This window comes from Salvia hispanica, chromosome 2 (assembly GCF_029641045.1).
Source record: "Salvia hispanica isolate PSC_SH4W2 chromosome 2, Shi_PSC_v1, whole genome shotgun sequence".
In the NCBI taxonomy this organism is placed as follows: domain Eukaryota; kingdom Viridiplantae; phylum Streptophyta; class Magnoliopsida; order Lamiales; family Lamiaceae; genus Salvia; species Salvia hispanica.
This window is the reverse complement of record NC_142693.1, coordinates 56,558,856-56,581,250: the sequence shown is the minus strand read 5'-3', so window position 1 is coordinate 56,581,250 and position 22,395 is coordinate 56,558,856. Positions and strand designations below refer to the sequence as shown.

Below are 22,395 nucleotides of genomic sequence, written 5' to 3'. Positions count from 1 at the left end.
TTTATTTTCTATGATTTTAATTATGTATTTTTATTTTTTTAAGATTTTAATTATGTAATTTTTATTTTTTAGGATTTTAATTATGTAATTTTTAATTTTTAATGCAATTTAATATTGTGGAAATGTTTTTATTTAAATTGAATAATAGAATAGTGGGACCCTTGAGCTTGTCATTAGCTAAGAGCACGGAAACGGTGTGTTCAAAAATTTGATAAATCCATAATTATTCCCAATTCAGCCTTGATAAAAAAAATATGAAATCCCTGCAAATCCTTCCAATTTCCACCCATCATTCATCCTCTGTTTTCTTAATTCCCACTTCAACTCAACACCAAATTCAGAAACCCCCATTTCTCTCATTCTCATTCTCTCTCTACAGAGAGGTTTAAGAGAGAGGAAAACAGATGAGACTAGCTGGAAGAAGAAGAGAAACACAGAGTGTTGTTCCATGCTAAAAATGAAGCTTCTGCACAGCGCCAGAAACAGCAATCCATACAAAAAATCATGCTACAAGTTGTTCAAATATGCCATCTGGCTCTCAATCTCCCTCTACTTCCTCATCACCCGCCACACCACCACCATTTCCACCACCACTATCTCCCGCTCCAAACCCTCCCGCGCTCTCATGGCCGAAAACCTCGATTCCTCCGCCGCCCACGCTAAATTCAACGGGATGAAAATCTACGTTTACGATTTGCCGCCGCAATTCAACAGCGACTGGCTGAAAAACGAGCGATGCAGCAGGCATCTCTTCGCGGCGGAGGTGGCCATTCACCGGGCTCTGCTGAGCAGCGAGGTGAGGACGTTCGACCCGTGGCAGGCGGACTTATTCTTCGTCCCTGTTTACGTTTCATGCAATTTCAGCGAGGTCAACGGCTTCCCCGCCATCGGCCATGCCCGCGCTCTCATCGCCTCTGCAATTCAACACCTCTCCTCCGACCTCCCCTTCTGGAACCGCTCCCGAGGCTCCGACCACGTCTTCGTCGCCTCCCACGATTTCGGCTCCTGCTTCCACTCTATGGTACTCACCATTACCATTTACACCTTCCTAATTCTGTATATTTATCTCTATTGTTACTAATTTTGATTGATTTCATTTTTAGGAGGATATGGCGATTTCGGAGGGCATTCCGGAGTTTCTGAGAAATTCGATTATTTTACAAACGTTTGGCGTCAAAGATAAGCACCCGTGCCAAGAGGTGGAGAATGTGGTGGTGCCGCCCTACATCTCGCCGGAGAGCGTGGCCACCACTCTAGCGGCGTCGCCGGTGACCGGCCGCCGCGACATTTTCGCGTTTTTCAGGGGTAAAATGGAGGTCCACCCCAAAAATGTCAGCGGTCGCTACTACAGCAAGTAAAATCCTTCACTCAATTAAATTAGTTTTTTTAATTTTTTGCTTGGTGTTTGCCACCGAAATGACGTAAATGCCCCTTCTCCGGCAGGCGCGTGCGTACCACGATTCTTCGAAGGTATGGGAACGACCGTAGATTCTACCTCCGGCGGCATAGGTTTGCCGGATATCAATCGGAGATCGCGCGGTCCAAGTTTTGCCTGTGCCCGCTCGGGTGGGCCCCGTGGAGCCCGAGGCTGGTGGAGTCCGTCGCGCTTGGGTGTGTGCCGGTGATCATAGCGGATGGGATCCGGCTGCCGTTCCCTTCCGCCGTGCCGTGGGCGAAGATAAGCCTCACGGTGGCGGAGGCTGACGTGGGCAAGCTCGGTGGCATCCTCGCCCACGTGGCGGCGACCAACCTTACTGCTATACAGCGGAACCTGTGGGACCCGCGGGTGAGGAAGGCGTTGCTGTTTGATGCCACTGTATCGGAAGGCGATGCCACGTGGCAGGTTCTCATTGCATTATCCGGAAAGCTAGATAGGTCCCACAGGAGGTCGAGGGTTAGCACCGAATGAGGAGCTGCCGCGTGGCGGTTCTCTAGGGAACAAGTTCTCGCTTTTTTTGGGGTTGAAGTTGATGCGTTGGAAAACACATGGTAGTGGGAGACAGCTGGAATATTTAATTGGTTTATGCGTTGGCGGGAATTTTTTTCCCTACCGGGTGGGCCCCGGTGTGCGCTGGGCGATGTTGTACATCTGAGGTGGAATGGCGCTTTTTTCTTCGGAATGTTGGTACTTCGCGCTGAGAGTGCTGTACATTTGATAATGTGTGCGCGCAATTATTTGATAGAAGTGTTGATTTTGGAGGGAGATGGGATCACATGTGGGGGATCCACATGGTCCGGTTTAGTGTACAAAATATGGTGATTTAATTTAGAAGTCCTTATTCGTTTGTTCTTTTTGGAATGATGGTAATAATGTGGGCGAATCGAATTCATTTGCTGCGACAATGTGGCCTGTGACCCTAGTGCAAATATAGGACTATTTCCGTGACTCTTGCGGCCGTGCTTCATTTATTTTGGGTCGTCGTCCCACTAATTTTCGTAATTGTAGGCTATATAGTGAAATGTAGTAGTAATTCAAATTACCATAATCATTTCGGTTATATTTTGAGTTAGACAAGGGACAAAGTTGGTTGTCATTTATGGTTTGTGACTAGGTCATGTGAGTGAAAGTGTGAATTAGAATGAGTTGGCTAAATTTGGAATTGAATGGGGATATGGTTTTGGGGTAAGTTAAAAGTTTTGGAATTGAGTGGGAACATGATTTGGACAAATGAGGCGAGTTGGTGATGGGAGTAAATAGTCATGAATAACATTGAGAGATGAGGAGGGGTGGTGGGATGTGTCAGAGGTGTTTGTATAGAAAAAGTGGAGTCACGGGGAGGATAATAATACACAAACGACATTGCACAGAGTGCCCTATGCTATGCTTGCATTTTCAAGATGCTTTTCAATATAATAAGTTAATAACTATTCACGTCTGTCCATACGAGAAAATCAACCGTTGGAATCTTAGTTTTTTATTTAAAAAATTTAAACAACTTGTCAATTTAACTAAAATCCTTGAATCTTATTTGTGAAGCGGTGTTGCATAAATAAATAGGAGAATAACCAAACCACGATCTTGATTTATTATTTCACTTTCTCTGTCCCAGCTAAGATGATACATTTTTTTTTCCACACTTATTTTAAAAAAATGATGATAAATAGTTAAAATAGAGAAAAAATAAAGTAAGTCAGAGAATCTTGTAGAAGACACTATCTTCTAGTATATTATTATCTTTTATACTTTACTTTCTCTTCACTTTAATTGTTTATTACCATATTATCATATTTTCAAAATACGTAAAAAGAAAAAGGAACGTATCATCTCAGCTGGGACGGAGGGAGTGTAATATTGTTGATAATCAACCATCGCTTGCATATTGAGTAAATAATACGCTTGACTAGTGTGAAATATGATTGTGTGACAGGTTTAGCTCAATAATCATTAGTAGTAGTAGTATTACTATTATTGATATAATTTGAATTGTTTTTTTATTCGATTGAAGTTGTCACAAGAATTATATTAATAAACTGATTCTGTTTATTCAGCACAAATATTTAGAAAGTTGTCCCATCCGCATTGTGCTGTATATCAGCTTCAGTTATGAAATGTGCTTTTTAACACCGGAAAATTATAAGTAGGGATGTCGATGTAGCTCGCAACCCGTGGGCCGACCCGAATAGCCCGCCAAATTTATAGGGTTAGGGCTGAAAATTTTCAGCCCGATAAAATTACAGCCCGATTAGCCCGCAACCCGTTAGGGCTAGACCCGAAAACTCGATAAAATTTCTATCGTTCTATTTGTTTGACTCTAATTCGACACTTCATTGGTTATTTTATAATATAGATTACTAAAACAATAACTTTCAAATTTACATATTAAATATATAAATTATATATTAATTTTTATTAACATAATAATAGATATATAAATTAGAAACTTCGAATTCACTAAAAAATATATTTAAATTTCTAAAACATGCTTTAAAATTTCTTGATGTATATGTTTTATTTTGCATAAATCTCAATATTAGTATTTGATCATGTTTATGTTTGAGTTTAAGCATATATCTCAAATTTATTATAATTAAATATTTTAAATTTTATAAATATAACTAATTTTCACCATTATTTATTGGATTGAAAGCGTGTTAATTTTATCGGTAGCAATCCGATTAGCCCGCTGGGCTTGCTCGAAACCCGAGCTTTTAGGGTTAGAGTCGAACTTTTATAACCCGAAAAAACATAGCCGAATTAGCCCGCACCCGATTGACCCACAACCCGAATAGGGTTGGCCCGAAACCGAGTGGGCTGGCCCGATTGAAATCCGTAATTACAACCAATACAAATTAACAGGCTATATACCAATATGGTTTAGAGTACGTATATAGGCTGTGGTCATTTATAGCGATATTTAAAATTGAATTGGTCTCAATCGTTTTCCAATGTGAACAAAATATTCTATTTTTTTTTCTACATTGATGGAATTAAATGAATACAGAAGTTCTGACTAGTCAAACGTGTGTATACGTTTTGGGATGTATAGAACTCAATTCTCAATAAATATCTAGCAATTTTCTGCTTGATCATCACCGTCTTTGGTCCACGCAAGTTAATTAATTTCTAATTTTGTGAATTCAGTAGCAGTTAAGAATATATAATCCACATTCCAATTTGAACGGTGGTCCTTTTTGTTCAATTTGTATCTGATTTAGATTTTTGCCACAAGTTCAAAGCTGGCTTAAAAACAAGGGCAAATTGGCTTAAAAATCGTGAATTTTCATAAAAGTTTGGTTTTTCCCGTAAACTATAAATGTTGCGTAAAAAATCATGAACTTTCATAAAATGTGCCGATTTCCCGTATCGGGTATTCCGGCTAAGATGGCTATATTGACGGTGACGTGGACGATGAGTTGGCTGCTGAGATGGAATATTTTTTTTAATAAACAAAAGCATTACTTATTATACATATTATACATATTATACCAAAATCGCAGTGTTCATCCATGTAGTGCTGTTTCCACCCATACATAGAAAGATACACATCTGCAATTGAATCAATTAAGTAAATTCACTCAGAATTTGGGGATTTTGGGGTAAATGTGAAATTAGGGTTGAACGCTTACCGCCCAGTAAGGGAGGGGTTGGATTCGGCCGCTAACGACAAGCCACTGGACGCCGTAGCCGACGAAGTCTTCGACGGAGCCAATGAGGAGGATGACGGAGGTGGGGAGACGGTCTGAGGCGAGGCCGGTGAAAATGCCGAATGCTTTTCCGACGTCTTTGGCGACGGAGAGGCTGTTGAGCTGGAGCTGAGTGAGTCCCATGAGTGTTTTGAGGGCGTCGGAGTAATTAGAGAAGGTGTAATTGTTGCCGGAAATCGCTTGAACCCAGACGGCGGTGACAAGGCCGGGCCATTTCCGGCAGGGGACGCCGGCGAGAGTTTTACTCCCATGGCAGAATGTGGGAAATATTTCTTTGGAAATGATTTCAAGGTTTTGAACTTTGGTACTTGCTGTGAGGACGGGATAGAGAATTGTAGATAGAGGAGGAGGAATAGTGATGGGATGGAGGAATCGTAGCTGGAGAAGGAGGAATCGCAATGGAGAAATTGCAGATTGGACTTCACCATGGGAAGAAGAAATCTAATCCTAATTGATTAAATTTAATTTTTTAACAGAAACTACTAAAACGACGTCGTTTTGACAGCCGGTATGCCATGTCACAACTCCGGCAGCCACGTAGGATAAGTTTTGGCCGGAAATATACCGGGTCGGGTCTTACGGAAAATTTACACAACCCGGCAAAGTTCATGATTTTTTACGCAACATTTATAGTTTGCGGGAAAAACCAAACTTTTATGAAAGTTCACGATTTTTAAGCCAATTTGCCCTAAAAACAATACTCCACTTTGCAACCTAATGCTAATGCTACATTATAACTATCATGAAAAAGAAAGTCATGTATATGCTAGCCGATAAACAAAATCCCGCAAATTTTATTTTTAAATGATTTTCTATAGGCCTGTCAAATTGGATACCCGCGGGTACCCGATTCGAAAATTTCGGGTACCCGATCCTGAATTTCCTAAAATCTAATACCCGATACCCGATCCGAAAATGATTTTGGGTACCCAATCCCGAAAAATCGGGTATCCAATCCCGATTTTGGATTTTAATTTTAATTTTTTTTTTATTTTTTAAGAAAATTAACTATAAACTTTTAATTAAAATTTTAAAATAATAAAATAAAAACATAATTTATTAAATTTAATTTAAAAAATCGGGTAATTCGGGTAATTTGGGTATACCCGATCGGGTATCGGGTATCGGGTTATCCGATACCCGATAATCCAAAAATCCTATACCTGAACCCGATCCCGAAACCCGAAAAATCGGATATCGGATATCCAATTATCCGATATTTCCGGTTTGGATATCGGGTATCCAATTCCCGATATCCATTTTGACACCCCTAATTTTCTATATAGTTTGTCTATGTCATTAGCACAAGAGGAATAAAATATTCAGTGATCCAGACATAACACGTGGAAAGATGATGTGGTATGTCCTTCCAATAATATTGTGAGAAATAAACATATACAATGGGCCAACCTTTCTCTCCAGAAGCATATATGGAAGTTTTGCATTTTACATATATAATTAATATAGCCATAAATAAAACGCGGATCTATCTTTCCATGAACTTAAAATTTTCACATCAATTAAAAAAGTCATTGTTGCAGCTATATATTGCGAAGATTTTTTTTTTTTCAAAAATTTTAATCAACAACCTATCCTATGTGATAGATTTGCTTATATTTTATTTTTATCGTTAGCACTTTTATAACTAGTATTTCACGCAATAAAATATAAAGATAGTTAATAGTATAATAATGAAAATGTTTAAAAAGTTCAAAAGATTTATTTTTGTGCAATTAAAAGGAGATTATATTGGTTAAAAGATATCAACCATAAAACCAATAAGAAATAATTTATAAAACTAAATACGTAGAATTTAAATTTACTTATAAAAAAAGAACAAATCTTGGGCACCAAGCTAATATATTTCCAAGTTAATATCTATTTCTTTTTTAATTGATTTCTTTCCTACAAAAGATTTCAATTACTCCTCTACTATTTTTTGTTCATCTAATTCTAAGGCATGGCTTTCCGGTTGGTTACATCCGCCAGACGCCGTGGATCTACAATTTGCGCTCAATTCATCCCCAGGTGCAGGTTCTATTTTAAAATAAATTGATTTAAATATTCTTATATATGTGGTTTAATTTTTTATTTTATTTTGATTAGAGAGGCGAGGACCAAGGGAAATCGAGTAGGTAATGTATATATACTCCATATAGATTGTGAATGTATATATACTATACTCCATTTAAATTAGTAGATTTTTATTGTGCTGAGACAGAATTTATATCGGAGGCAGAGCCAAAGCCTGATATTTTTTTGTGTAGAGAAAATTTTGGAATGTTTGGTGCATATTTGGTTGAAGAGGATGGCACCTTCACCATGTCACTCAAATATAACAAATATCCTCCCTCCTTTATGGAAGGTTATGTCCACTGGACTAGTTGTGATGGTCTAATTTATATTCAGAATACTAATCCTGGTCCTGTTCTTTGGAACCCAACAACGCATGAGTTTAAGTTCCTCCCTCAGCCCCCCCCCCCCCCCCCCCCATCACTATTTTGGAGCATGGGGAATGTGGCATGACCATACATCTGAAGATTACAAAGTGGTGAACCTTGTTAAGTAAACGTTATCCAAGGGCTCAGCCTTGTTACGTTAACTTGTATTCACTCAAAACTAATTCATGGAAGAGAATACCATGCCCTGCCTCTCGTAACATTTCTCTCGATGGAAGCCATGTTTGCTTTTCCGGGATTTTTTACCATACAATATTTAAAGCTATCCTTTCTTTTCACATTTCTACTGAAACCTTTTCCACTATACCCTTCCCTAAGGGTTGCTACTCCTACCTTAATCCTCACATTCTAGAGTATAAAGGGTTATTAAGTGTTGTATTCTTGGATGATGAAGCTTATCATATACTTAGGGAATATCAAATTTGGGTTATGCGCGATGGATTGTGGACAAGAGAATCTGTTTTCCATACTCAGTGGTGTTACGAAGCCCTTATGGTTTTCAAAGGACGGTAAACTATTGTATTTTGAAAGCTGGACTCATGACATAGTGGTGTTTGATTGTGCCACTGGAAAGTCGAAGCATCTCGGTCTCAATTTCCCTGTGATGATTCCGTTTGTTGACAACTTTGTTCACCTCAATGGAATTTCATATGTTGAGGAGGTACACTTCCTTTCAACTCATTCTCAATTCCTTATGCTTATCCTTATTCTTGTCAATTTTGGATATTAATATTAGTTAGCTATTCAAAGAAATCTTGGTGTAATTTGTTATCTTTATGTGTTTAAGTTCCCATTGTCTCAACTTTCTTACCGGCAAACTTTGTTTTGGAAAGCCGAGAAATGATATCGAATCGGGAAGAAACCCTCTGAATTCAGTGGCGCGTTTATCCTCCTCCTCGACACCTATTTTTTCTTCACTTAAGGATGGCATGGCTTTCTGCTTGTTTACATCCGCCACTCGACAACTTCCTCTATGCAGCCGTGTTTGATCTACCATTTCCTTTTCAGGCTCCAAAGCTCAATTCACCCCCAGGTTCCATTTTTTATTTTTTTTTAAATATTCTTACTTGTTTGTATGCTTTTAAATTTTGTGAAATTTTTATTTTGTTAGAGTGGCTGTGAATACGCGAATTGATGGTGCCTCGCCAATGGAGAATAATGGAAATGAATTGGGTAGGTATTTGCAAACTTTCTGAATAATAAACTGAATTCAGTGCTAATTTTAATTATCTTGATACATAAGCGGCTCTTTGTATGAGGTAAGGTTTAATTTGTGCTGAGTAAAGTTGCAAGTAATATGTACTCCATATGCAACCTCGGCCTTTTGGGGAGTTTCCCGAAAATAAAACCACAATAATGTTTCCAGTTTTATTTTGTAGGTGGTCACAATGGGCAACCTGATGTGTTCGTATCCGAGATAACATTCCCTTCATACTTGCGACTTTGGAAGGAAGACATCTGCCCTTAAGCCTAAGCCTAAGCCTGACATTTTTGTCAAATATGGGGATTATTATCGCGATAAATATAATTATGAGAACTATTTTGTTGCATATTCCCTTAAAGAGGATGGCACCATCTCACCCAAATATTTCATATACTCCTCTTTTGTAACTGAACATTATTTCTTCACTGGAGCTAGTTGTAATGGTCTGCTTCATTTTGCTTATCGAGCATCGGGTGGTCAAGCTCTTTGGAACCTGACAACGGGTGGGTATAAAATCTTGCCTGAGCCCTATGTGGAACTCTGCCCTCACCTTACATATATACGTACCGCAAATGGAATGTGGTTTGACCATAGATTTGAAGATTACAAAGTGTTGAATCTTATTACGATTGCGATGCATGATGAAAGAGGTAATTTAGTTGGCGACCCGAGTGATCACATCTACTTATATTCACTCAAACTTAATTCTTGGAAGAGAATACCATGCACTTGTTGGAACATATATACTAAAAAGCATTTTTCGAGTTTTTGAATTTGATAAATTGCTTGTATATTGTAAACACTCTTCATTTAATGAGAATAATAAATGTTTTCTTCACACTGTGTATTTTACTTTAATGGGTATTGACCGTATTTAATTATATATTAAATTATATAATTAAAGCGCCGGAAAGTAAAATCAGTCTAAGTCTTCTACATTGAAGGTTGGGCCGTGGAACAGGTCATCACAGTAGGTGGCCCAACCGGTACCTTGTAGAAGTAAAACTTTTTCACAACCTAGATAGGCTTTGGCTACCTATCGTGAAAGGTTGCAGTCTCCATCCGAAAGTCGTCTTTACCTTGAGAATGACTAGTGACACTGGTGTGGTATAGCATTGAATGGATCTAAAGTATAGACACGTCTTTGTTGCTATCTACTGTAAGACGATGTCTTGGAGATTTAATATTTCCTAATCTTTGTAATAATATAGGACACACGTTATTTAATCATACGCTGCTTTGACTTATCAATAGGTGCGGGTTTTTCGTAACCCAATATTCCTGATATCTTGGGTAGTAGTAATTAATGACTAGTATGGTGTCAGTTTTATTATTACATTGAATCGTGTGCCTGCGTGGTTTGACTATATCCCCAAGAGGTGTTCGAGAGAAGTTCTATTATTCGGAAACCTGGCCGGTTTGGATTTAATCCAAGAATAAATAGAAAAGGAAAAGTATATTTTTTATATACATCTCGTACTAGACAAACTCTTGGAAATAAAGATATTAATTAATTTAAAGTCTATAGCAGACTACAAATTAATTAATGGATATAGAAAGTCTTAGACACGGGAAATAATATATTAAAGAGGTTAACCCGGATTGCTTGTAATCACGGATTGGATGGGCGGTCAATATTTCTTCTATAGTGGCACAAGAAATATTCCATTGGCCTTATATTAAATTATGGGTTATAATTTAATTAGTAAAGAAGGTCCAATAGGGGAGGCCCAATCCAAGCCCCATAGATCCCTAACCTAGCCCATCATAAACTCTATAAATAAGAATGTAAGGAGAGGAGACATATATGTTATCACAAACCCTAGCCTCCACACTTGGCTTTCTTGTCTTCTCCTTCAAGATTCTTATAATTTCTAAGAGATTCCTCCCACAAGGAATTTAGATCTATAGAGTTAAGGGTCATAGGTTAGAAGATCTTTGGTCTTGCATTCACAATCAAGCTTCAAGATCTACACGTGTAGAAGTAGAGAGCCACTTCGATTCTTTGGAGAATCATTGTTGTAAGTATTCAATAACATAATTCAATTTAAATTATGTGATTAATTGCTCAATTATATGTTTCTACATGTTCAAGCATGAAATTGAATCGACCCACATGATCACCTAAATAGATTCTTTTGTGGATTTATTTAATTTGCAATTTCCGCTGCGATTATCTCCAACAGCACTGACTTTTGTTGTAGTCTCGATGATGCTGCTGCTTGTGTAGCTGGAGGTTTTTATTGTGAAGGATCTCCAAGAGGGAAAGACACTCGTGCTATCCTTTCATTTGATTTTTCTACTCAAACCCTATCTACTTTACCCTTACCCTTACCTGAAGATAACAGCGACCGGTATTATTTTCTAGACTATAAAGGGTTGTTAAGTGTTCTTGCTTGCTGGTGGGATTGTGATTTAGCTAATCAAGTACCTCGGAAATATGAACTTTGGATTATGAGCGATGGATTGTGGACACGAGACTCTGTTTTCCATGTTCATGGTGTTTCGCAACCGTTATGGTTTTCGCAGGATGGTAAGCTATTGTATTTTGCAAGCATGGATGATGAGATAGTGATGTTTGATCGTACAAGCGGAGAGTTGAATCATCTTGGTGTCGACGTTCATCCAAGCCCAACGATGATTCCATTGTTTGAAAGCTTTGTTCAACTCAATTGAATTTCAAATCTCATTTTCAATGCCTTGTTTTGGACATTAGGGATTCAATGAAATCTTGTTTGCATTTTAATAATGTTTTTGTCTAAGTATTCATTGTTTTATGTTATTTGTTTGATGCCTGCTCATCTGTAGAATAAATTATCATTTTAAATGTGATATGGATAATATATACAGAGAATACGGTTCCATGTTACCATGTATGGCCAATGGACATAAAATTGTCTCTAAAACATGATTAGCCATCAAATAGTTTGCCTATTCATTTTATTCCATCTACGCGTGTAATTGTTTCTTAGATTGCACTCAAACAACTCTACATTAGATACTATAATCTTAAATTAATTTCTTGCAGAAATTTATGATTAAAACAAATCTGAATACGATTATTTATATATAAATATACGAAATGAACAAGAAGTAAAAGTACATAATTTTTCTACTAATAAAATTAAAATTAAATTAAAATTTAAAAAATCATATGAAAATAACAAAAGTTAATGCCTAGATATAGACACTTAGGCCCAGTTCGGTTGGACATATTAGGTGGAAGATTATTTTTGGCCCATGTTCGGTTGGCCCATGTTTCAATCCAAGATTGAAGGATTGAAACAAAGATGCATAATCAGGAGATAGTCCATCATGGCCCAACCCCTGCGACAAAAATTATCGTTGGGTACAAACAATCGATTTTCCATATTTGCCCTTTACTTTTTCTGTAAATACCAAAGCTGCCCTCCTCAATCATACAATGATCTGCGATATTTCAGATTTGGAAGAGAGAGAGATTCAGATATTCTTAATATTTTAGGAGCTAATGTTGAGTTTAATTAAAAATTATATTTTCATCGCTGGGGAGAGTACAGAGAGTTCTGGAGCTGTCTAGCAGCCCGCTGAGCCCATCCCAGCGGCCCGCTGGGCCCGCTCGCTCGCAGCAGTCCAAATTCAAACCCATTTTCCCGGTAATTCTGAAGTTCGATCAGGATGTGCTACATACTATTCTCTTTGCCTTCGAAAGAGCTTTGCATTGATACCAAGATCTTCTCAATCAGAGTTCTGTGGAGAAAGTTATGGTCGTTCTACAAAATTATACTCCCTCCGTTCCATAGTAGTGAAGACATTTCTTTTCGACACGGAGATTAAGAAAAAGTTGTGTTAGGTGAGTTAAGTAAATGAAGAATAAAGTAGAAAATGAAAAAGGTAGAGAGATGTAGAGAGAATAAAGTAAGAGAGAGTAAAGTAGATGTGAAAAAATATGTTGACTTTTACCAAAAAAGAAAATGACTCTACTGCTATGAAACGAGGGAATATAAATTATGGATAATAATGCATAAACGACATTGCTCAGAGTGCCATATGCTATGCTTGCATTTTCAAGATGCTTTTCAATATAATATCTTTCACGTCTGTCCATACGAGAAAATCAACAGTTGGAATCTGAGTCTTTGATTTAAAAATTTGAACAACTTGTCAATTGAACTGGGTTTCTGCTAAAACTAAAATCCTTGAACCTATAGTTGTGAAGCGGTGTTGCATAAATAGATTGCCTATTCAATCGTTTGACATATTAATCTTTATTTTTCTATTGATAGGAGAATAACCAAACCACGATCTTGATTTATTGTTTTATAATATACTGGATAACCTTGCTAGCATATTGAGTAAATAATACGCTTGACTTAGTGTGAAATATGATTGTGTGATAGTTCTAGCTCAATAATCATTAATATCTCGGAGTATATATTTGGAATTGTTTCTTTTATTCGGTTGAAGTTGTCACAAGGATTATATTAATAAACTGATTCTGTTTTCACCACAGATAATTTGAAAGTTGTATCATCCTCGTTGTGCTGTATATCATCTTCAGTTATGAAATGTGCTTTCTAACACCGTAAAATTACGACCAATACAAATTCGATTTATAATTTTAAATAATAGGAGTACTATATTAATGAGTTATCAGGTTAAAATTATGACAAAATGAGAACGCCGAATATGGATAGGAGTATCTAAATTGCACGTCTTATCTCTGGGGGTACCAACACGATGTGGGGCTCGGCATGGGCAGTGGCAAGGAGAACTGTCTATCAAATTGGATATGGTGATAGTCGGGGTAGTTGTATGCCATGTTGATGTCGATTCGGAGGAAGAGATATGATGATAGTGTTAGAAATAATGGGATAAAATTTCCAAGCCGTTACAGACGGTACTCTAACTATTACAATCGAAGGAAGATAATAACAATAAGTGGAATGAAAATTACAACGGAAATAATAAAACAAACCAAACTATAAGTCGAGTCGAGGGAAGCCCTCTTTCCGCAAGACAAATTACGCCCCGGCTAGTACTCACGGAATGACGAATTGCCCCCAAAGATAAAACGACTTCCTCCTAGCGTGTAGAAGCACCTCAAACCCGCTAGGCACCGGCGAACTTGATGGAGTTCCGAGAATCGAGCTATGCAATGCTTCTATGAATGCACACTATGATGTAGAGAGATAGAGAAAGTAGAGAGTGTATGTTTTTGTTGTTTTCTCCTCCACTCCAACATCAAGCCTATTTATAGGCTAGAGAAAGCACTTGAAAAGCCTTGCAATCAAGATTATCTCTTAATGCATTTGGGGGTTACCTAAGATGAAAGGCCATAGGTCTTGGCCACCTCAAAGGTCTCCCACATTTTTCACATGTATTTTCCACAATCCCCCACATTGGTTAGAGCACTGCAAGCTCAAACCAACACAAGACGTGTATGCATGCATGCAGACTCTTGCTCAATTCTCAAGAAACAATATTGCATTTGGAATAGTAGCTTGGGGCTTTGAACTTTCCATAGTCAACACTATCGGGCATATCGGCGGCCTGATGGACGTGATGCCTTGAACCATTCCTCCTTGGTGTATACCGAGACAATAATATTGACACAACACTATTTACAAACTCATCAGTTCTCACGTTTGTGTCCTTTACTGGCCATGGAACACCACTTTGGATTCATAAGTGATTCACATATTGAAGCGGTTCACACTTCTTCACCTTACATAGGTGATTCTTTTCCAAGTATCCTGCAATACCCACCTCCTCGAGGTTTCTAAGAATCATTAAAAGTCAAAACTTAGCCTCTTACCACATGCAGGTTACAACACTCAATGCTTTTCTAAAGAATGGGCGAAGATAAAAAATCTTCCGAGTGTTACAGCTAGAGTCATATAGCTTCGTTTTCCCATTGAACCAAGCCCATGAGATCTCCAATCATATGGTTGGGTTACCACTATAATCATCTTTTAAGATGTGGTTTTCAGTCCCATTCCTTTTAGCAATTTATGCATTTGATCACGGTTTAAACTTTTAGTTAACGGATCCGCTAAGTTATCCACTGACCTTACATAGTCAACTGCGATAACACCACTTGTGATCAACTGCCTCACGGTATTGTATCGCTGACAAATATGTCGAGACTTACCATTTTATAAGCCACTATGTGCTCTCCCTATAGCCGCTTGGCTATCACAATGTATCACTACTGCCGGCACTGGCTTCTTCCAACATGGAATATCTTCTAGGAAGTTTCTAAGCCACTCAGCTTCTTCCCCTGCTTTGTCTAAAGCGATAAACTCGGATTCCATGGTCGGTCGAGCTATACACGTCTGTTTCGTTGACTTCCACGAAACAGCTCCAACCCCCACAGTGAACACATACCCACTCGTCGAAAACGAGTCTTTTGAATCAGAGATCCAATTTGTATCACAGTACCGTTCAAGTACTTGCGGATATCTTGTGTATTGCAGCTCAAATGCACGTTGGGTTCCAATGGAGTCTTAGCTGGCTCACAGTCAAAGGAGTGAAACTTTTTAAGCACTTTCTCAATGTAATGAGATTGTGACAGTGCAATTCCCTCATGATTCTTTTTAATCTTGATTCCGAGAATCACATTAGCTAGACTCATGTCTTTCATGTCGAAATTTCTATTCAACATATTTTTGGTCTCGTTGATAATGGCACTATTGCTGCCCATAATCAACATATCATCCACATAAAGACACACAATAACGAACCCATTATTTGTGTTCTTAATGTATACACACTTATCACACTCGTTGATAGTGAACCCATTTGACAACATCACATTGTCAAACTTCAAGTGCCATTGCAAAGGCGCTTGTTTTAATCCATATAGAGACCTCACTAGTTTGCATACCTTCCTTTCTTGGCCAGGTACTACAAACCCTTCAGGTTGCTCCATATAAATTTCTTCTTCCAATTCACCATTCAGAAATGCAGTGTTCACATCCATTTGGTGAATTTCAAGATTGTGCAAAGCAGAAATTGCAAGCAGCACCCGAATGGAAGTGATTCTCGTAACGGGTGAATACGTGTCGAAGAAGTCATATCCTTCTTGTTGCTTAAAGTCTTTCACAACTAGGCGAGCTTTGTACTTTTCAATAGTACCATCAGTTTTATATTTCCTTCTCAGGATCCACTTGCACCCTAAGGTCTTACATCCTTCTGGAAAGTCTACTAACATCCATGTGTTATTTCTCATAATTGATTCAATTTCACTATTGATCGCTTCTTGCCAGAATGGTGCATCTGGGCCAGACAACGCTTCTGCCAACGACTTTGGCTCGTCATCCAACATAAAAGTTATGAAGTAATGTCTTAGCAACTTTAACTCTTTTACCACGTCTTGGTTCTACATCCTCAGGACTTGACCTCGTCCTTTTTGGAGGATTGGAACTAGTGGATTCATCCATCATTTTTTCACTAGAACGATCCTCCTGCCTCTTGCAAGGGTAAACATTCTCAAAGAATATAGCATTCCTTGACGCAATCGTTGTTCCTTCAGCCACGCCAGGCACATCTGACTTATGGACTAGGAAACGATAGGCACTACTATTAAGTGCATGGCCAATAAAGATGCAATCAACTGTTTTAGGGCCTATTGCAACTTGCTTCGGAGGTGGCACTTCTACCTTCGCTAAGCACCCCCACACTTTGAGGTATGAGTACGAAGGTTTCTTGCCTTTCCACAACTCATAGGGAGTCACATCCCTACTTTTTAGTGGAATCTTATTCAAGATATAATTTGCCGTTAACACAGCCTCCCCCCACATGTTCTGGGGTAAACCTGAAATTATCAACAGAGCATTCATCATCTCTTTCAGTGTTCGATTTTGCGTTCAGCAACACCATTCGATTGAGGAGAATATGGAGCCGTGGTTTGGTGAATTATACCACTTGCATGACATAATTCTGCAAACGGCGCCACATATTCACCACCTCTATCACTTCGAACATTAAGTTGATTTTCAGCTTCATTTTTGAAGTCTTTAAACGCTTCAAGTGCCTCATCTTTACTTCTTAATAAGTAAAGGTAACAATACCTTGTGCAATCATCTATAAACGTGATGAAATATTTTTTACCACCTCTTGTTTGCACAAATTTCAAATCACATACGTCTGTATGGATTAACTCAAGAGGTTTTGTGCTTCACTCTACCAAATGGAACGGAAGCTTAGCCATTTTGGCTTCAACACACACTTCACATCTTTCTTGTGAGTTAAACTTATCAACATTTAGTAAATTAAGATTTACTAATCTTTTTATAGCATATAGATTTACATGTCCCAATCTATTATGCCATAAATCAGAGCTCTAAAGCAAATAAGAGGATACGTCATCTTCTTTATTCAATATTCCTTTTCCACGTTGAATGACCGTAACATTCAGCTCAAAAAGCCCATTCACTAGGTGGCCTTCACCTATGAATTTTCCATTCTTGGTCAATATAACATTTTCACAAGTGAAAATTCATGATTTACTAGAAGTGAGCCTGACACCAAATTATTTCGGATGTCTGGGACATGCAACACATCCTTAAGGGTAAGAACCTTTCCAGATCCTAGTTTTAGGAACACATTACCCACACCAACTACCTCAGAAGAGGCTTGATTTTCCATGCGTATTTTTCTACCTCCAACGGATCTGTAAGTAGAAAAAATGCTTCTCTCGGAGCACACATGACATGTGGCACCCGTATCAATAAATCATTCATTTGGATTATTAACATGGTCCACGTTGGAGACCATTGCAACCACCTCGTGATCTTTGTTGTTTATAACAACACGTTCAAATAATTTGCACAATATTGTCTCCATCAATAAGTACACAATTATATTGAACCATATGTGCATTGGTATATTCAACACCACAACATCCCAATTATTACTAACAAGTCAAAATTGGTCTTGCTTGTCAAATGACAAACGATAAACACAATTCTCAAGAGAATAGCTCTCAAGGAATTAACCACTTCATTGCACATCGACATTGCGACCATTCGTTTCTTCATTCCAGCTTTGGAGCTCATGTTTCCTCCAACTTTGATTGATATAATCCTGTCTTAGAAGAGTACAATAATTTGTCTTGCGATTGTTAGAAATAATGGGATAAAATTTCCAAGCCGTTACAGGCGGTACTCTAACTGTTACAATCGAAGGAAAATAATAACAATAAGGGGAATGAAAATTACAACGGAAATAATAAAACAAACCGAACTGTCGAGTCGAGGGAAGCCCTTCCGCAAGACAAATTACGCCCCGGCTAGTGCTCACGGAATGACGAATTGCCCCCAAAGATAAAACGACTTCCTCCTAGCGTGTAGAAGCACCTCAAACCCGCTAGGCACCAGCGAACTTGATGGAGTTCCGAGAATCGAGTTATGCAATGCTTCTATGAATGCACACTATGATGTAGAGAGCTCGAGAAAGTAGAGAGTGTATGTTTTTGTTGTTTTCTCCTCCACTCCAACATCAAGCCTATTTATAGGCTAGAGAAAGCACTTGAAAAGCTTTGCAATCAAGATTATCTCTTAATGCATTTGGGGGTTACTTAAGATGAAAGGCCATAGGTCTTGGCCACCTCAAAGGTCTCCCACATTTTTCACATGTATTTTCCACAGATAGCACCAGATGATACGAGGTGACTCGTATCAGAGGATAACTGAGAGAGATCGCTGAGAAGATATTGGTTCGTTCGCGGGAAGAATCCCGTCGAGCAGCAAATAATCGTTCACTAGGGTTTTAGGAATGATAAACTTGCAGAAAAAGTAAATAACGTAAAAGACAGATAAATTGAAGGTAATTCAAATATATTGATTGATTGAATAGAATAACAATGTCTTCTATTTATAATAGGAGTATTCTAACTTAATCAATAAGAAAATAATCCTAATTTATCAAACAAGAAGAAAGATATGTTAAATTAGTAATATATTAAATAATAGAGATATGAGAATGTTACGTAGATATACTCATGTCACAAACCCACAATCCATATATCATATTAAATCAAGGTCATTTTATTTAATGTAGGTATTAGGCAGTTATAACTCCAGTCTCCAAATGTGACTGAAATTGAATTCTGTAAAATTACATCTAAATTTCAAACACTATATGAGATACTCTTGACGTTCGATTATCAAATGTGTCAATTTTCTTCTAGTTCCAAATGACAACCACTAAAACTAATTCTACTTTCCACCATGCTATGTTTAATGAAGTTTATGTGTTAATATAATAATATTGATGATAAACATGAAATCTCAAATTTTAAAGTGTATACATGTATCAAATTTATTTGACAAAAAAATTGTATTTAAAAAAAGTATAATTCGGTGTGATGATCTTTTTAAAGATCAATATTTTACACTCAATTAAGTATGATCATATACTTAAAATACATAATGTGAAATTAAATCCCTTCCGAAAATACATTACTACTATTTATCTTACTTATATAACATATTATACGTCGAATTTTAACAGGCCATATACCAATTTGGTTTCAAGTACATATGTAGGCTGTTGTCACTTAGAGCAATATTAAAATTTGAATTGGTCTCAATCTGTTTTCCAATGTGGACAAAATATTCTACTTTTTTTTTCTAAATTGAAACTTCTCTGTACTAAATACCTTTTACATTAGATCAAAGTTAATGAATACAGAAGTTTTGACTAGTCAAATGTGTGTGTTTATTTTGAGATGTATAGATCTCAATTTTCAATAAATATCTAGCTAGCAATTTTCTTCTTGATCTTCACCGCCTTTGGTCCACGCAAGTTTAAATTAATTTCTAATTTGTGAATTCAGTACCAGTCAGTAGGAAGAATATCTAACATTGCAATTTTAATTGTGGTCCTTTTTATTCAATTTGTATCTAATTTAGATCTTTGCCACAAGTTCAAAAATACTTTGCAACCTAATGCTAATGTTACATTATAACTATCATGACAAAGAAAGTCATATACAGTATATGCTAGCCGATAAACATAAAACCCCACAAATTTTATTTTTAAATGATTTTCTATATAATTTTCTTTGGCGTTAGCACAAGATTTAAACATTCGATTTCAATTTATTTATTAGCCCAAATTAGATCGAATTGAATGATCAATTTTTTAGAAATGTATGGCCAAACCGAATAATCCAAAAATTGAATCCAAATATGCCGAAATCCAAACAAAAAAAATCAATTAACCGAAAAGCCAAAACTGAATAAAATATCCAAAAAAAAAATAACTAAAATCTGGAAATAAAAAACTCGATATTCTAGTAGTACTTGAGAAGAATATGTAGCATATCAAGCAACCTATCTAAACAATTAGTTCTTATTTTAACATTTGATTACCATACATCATTATTTAAAAATACATATATTAATTCATTCAGGTAATATTACGATATTTATTTTTTCACAATTGTCTCATCCATATTCAAGACAACATAAAATTATTAATAATTGTAATGTTATGAAAAATCATCGGGGGAAATTTATTTGTTTTGTTTTAGGTATATAATATAGTACATATAAAATATTTTAAAAAAATATTTTTATTTTTATATACCCTAACTGAATCGGACCCAACCAATATTAATTTTAGCTACTTTGCTCAATTATAAGTTAAATATGAATACCTGATTTTATGTTTCATAATCGTAGCTGACAATAGAAATAGAACTGGGCTTTATTAGTATTTTGGGCAAACACTACTTTTGTAGAACCACAACTACTTTGAAAAGGTCAATGCAGATGGCCATACTGTTATAAGTTATAACGAGAAAAAGAAGTAAATTTACTTCCTTCGTCCAAACTAAGAAAAAAATTACTCTATTTTATTTTATTTTATCGTTATTTAACATATTTAACATAATTTCTTAATATTTGAGATGGAAGGAGTATTTTGGTAATTTAAAAGGGGCTATGAACAAAAAAAAAAAAGAGCACTCAATTATGTTGATGATAATTTAATATTTTAACCAAATTCGCTTGACATTAAAATAAGAGTGATTCTATGCATATCATTTTTTCATTTTCTTAGTGAACTTTGAATTAAGTCCTTGGTCTCTTTGTTTATTTAAAAAAAAGTATTATTCTTCTCGTTTTCTCATTTTTTTTATTTTCCCTTAATAAGTAGAGTAGAACTATTACATTGTTTAGTAACCAATTTCGTGTGGCATTATATACATATAATTTATTCTCTAAAGTGAACTTCAAATTATTGAACGATCCAATGGGTCAGTTAGATAATTTGATACAAAACTCTGATAATAATATAGTTTGGTTACATTATATATTCGCCTAATAGCTATGAATGGAAAGTGGGCCTAGTAATGTTTTGGAGAAAACAATAGTCTCGTATGTAAGAAACGAATATGTAGCACAAATAAGCCCAGTTTACGACGCGAATATATCTATTAAATAAAATTCTATTTATTATTTAGAATGTTGTTGTGAACATGCCCTACATAATCCGTTATTTCCCTAAGTCAGTCGAATGTATTGTCATAAATATTGTTGTCGCAACTTGTACATGTGCATTCATGATATCATTTCTCTATTTACATTATAATAGGTCAAAAATATTTTACATATATGCAAGATGTAATTTAGAAGGTCCTATTTTATTTTATTAATTAATTAAACTTGTCTAAAAGAAGTAATTGAAATATGCTTTTGCTGGGTCATATTCTAATGCTTATAGCACCCTAATCCAAAATCAAGACCAAATCTTCACCCTTAGATTTTTAAAATAAGTGGATGAGATTAAATCTTACGAATCTCAATAAATAGTAGGCAAAATATCAACAAAAAGGTAATATCGTCATTATGTTATCATATGATAATTTTCGTGAATGTATTTTTATATCAACATAGTGTATTACAAATATCAACAATATGACATAAGAATATCAACACTAATACAAGAAAATATCAACACATATTTATTGAGATTTTTACATGGTTTTATTGTGATTTTTATATGGTTTTATTGAGATTTTTTGATGTATTTGTTGATAAAAATCTGGTTATCAATATTTACGAAAACTAAAATAAAAAATATCAAATTGCATCATCCGAACGTCGTCGGAATATATGCAATTGAGATCTCGTTGGAATCCTTATAAAATTATCTTTAATTTGATATATTTTTGCGAAAAAATAATTTTAATCGAGAGAGTTACGTAAATTTAAAGTTTTAAGATGATTTTAATGAGAGGTAATTGACATTAATACCCTCTAATTTTATTTATTAATTTTCTTAATTAAAAATATAATCTATGGCTAAGATGATCTTCTAATCTAATGGCTAAGATTTAGTCTTAGTAGTTAGCAATTGCTCACTCTCTGCTTTGCTAATAGCGATTGTTATCGAGTTAAATATAAAAAGTTCAACGTTAATTATTTCTACACCTTTCTATGACCGAATCTTTTCTAAATATATACTGCTATATCCCTAGAAATCTAAAAATTAATGCAATAGTTTATTAATGAGATTATCACCATTTATCACATAATAATAAATATATTTGAATCCAACAAGACTACATAATAAATTGATCTGATGACTCCAAAC

At 36.2% G+C, this 22,395-nt stretch overlaps 1 protein-coding gene and 1 long non-coding RNA gene across 2 annotated transcripts; both read left to right on the top strand.

Moving 5' to 3' along the window:
• Positions 1-234: 234 nt before the first annotated feature.
• On the top strand, positions 235-2,386 carry LOC148932702 (putative glucuronoxylan glucuronosyltransferase IRX7). Its single transcript, XM_089063516.1, has 3 exons — positions 235-1,021; positions 1,104-1,354; positions 1,444-2,386. Exons 1-3 carry the CDS (start codon positions 449-451, stop codon positions 1,907-1,909), a joined length of 1,290 nt encoding a protein of 429 aa, XP_088919642.1. The 5' UTR covers positions 235-448; the 3' UTR covers positions 1,910-2,386.
• Positions 2,387-7,661: 5,275 nt separating this feature from the next.
• On the top strand, positions 7,662-9,261 carry LOC148932701 (uncharacterized). The gene is made up of 4 exons (XR_016135373.1): positions 7,662-8,265; positions 8,438-8,637; positions 8,716-8,777; positions 8,984-9,261. It is a non-coding gene; the product is annotated as an uncharacterized LOC148932701 (long non-coding RNA).
• Positions 9,262-22,395: the final 13,134 nt, after the last annotated feature.

Excerpts from the sequence above, each read along its gene's own strand:
- LOC148932702 (XM_089063516.1), top strand. The coding sequence starts at position 449 with ATGCTAAAAATGAAGCTTCTGCACAGCGCCAGAAACAGCAATCCATAC. Across the intron at positions 1,022-1,103 it reads GCTCCTGCTTCCACTCTATG|GAGGATATGGCGATTTCGGA; the intron begins GTACTCACCATT and ends TTTCATTTTTAG. Across the intron at positions 1,355-1,443 it reads AGCGGTCGCTACTACAGCAA|GCGCGTGCGTACCACGATTC; the intron begins GTAAAATCCTTC and ends CTTCTCCGGCAG.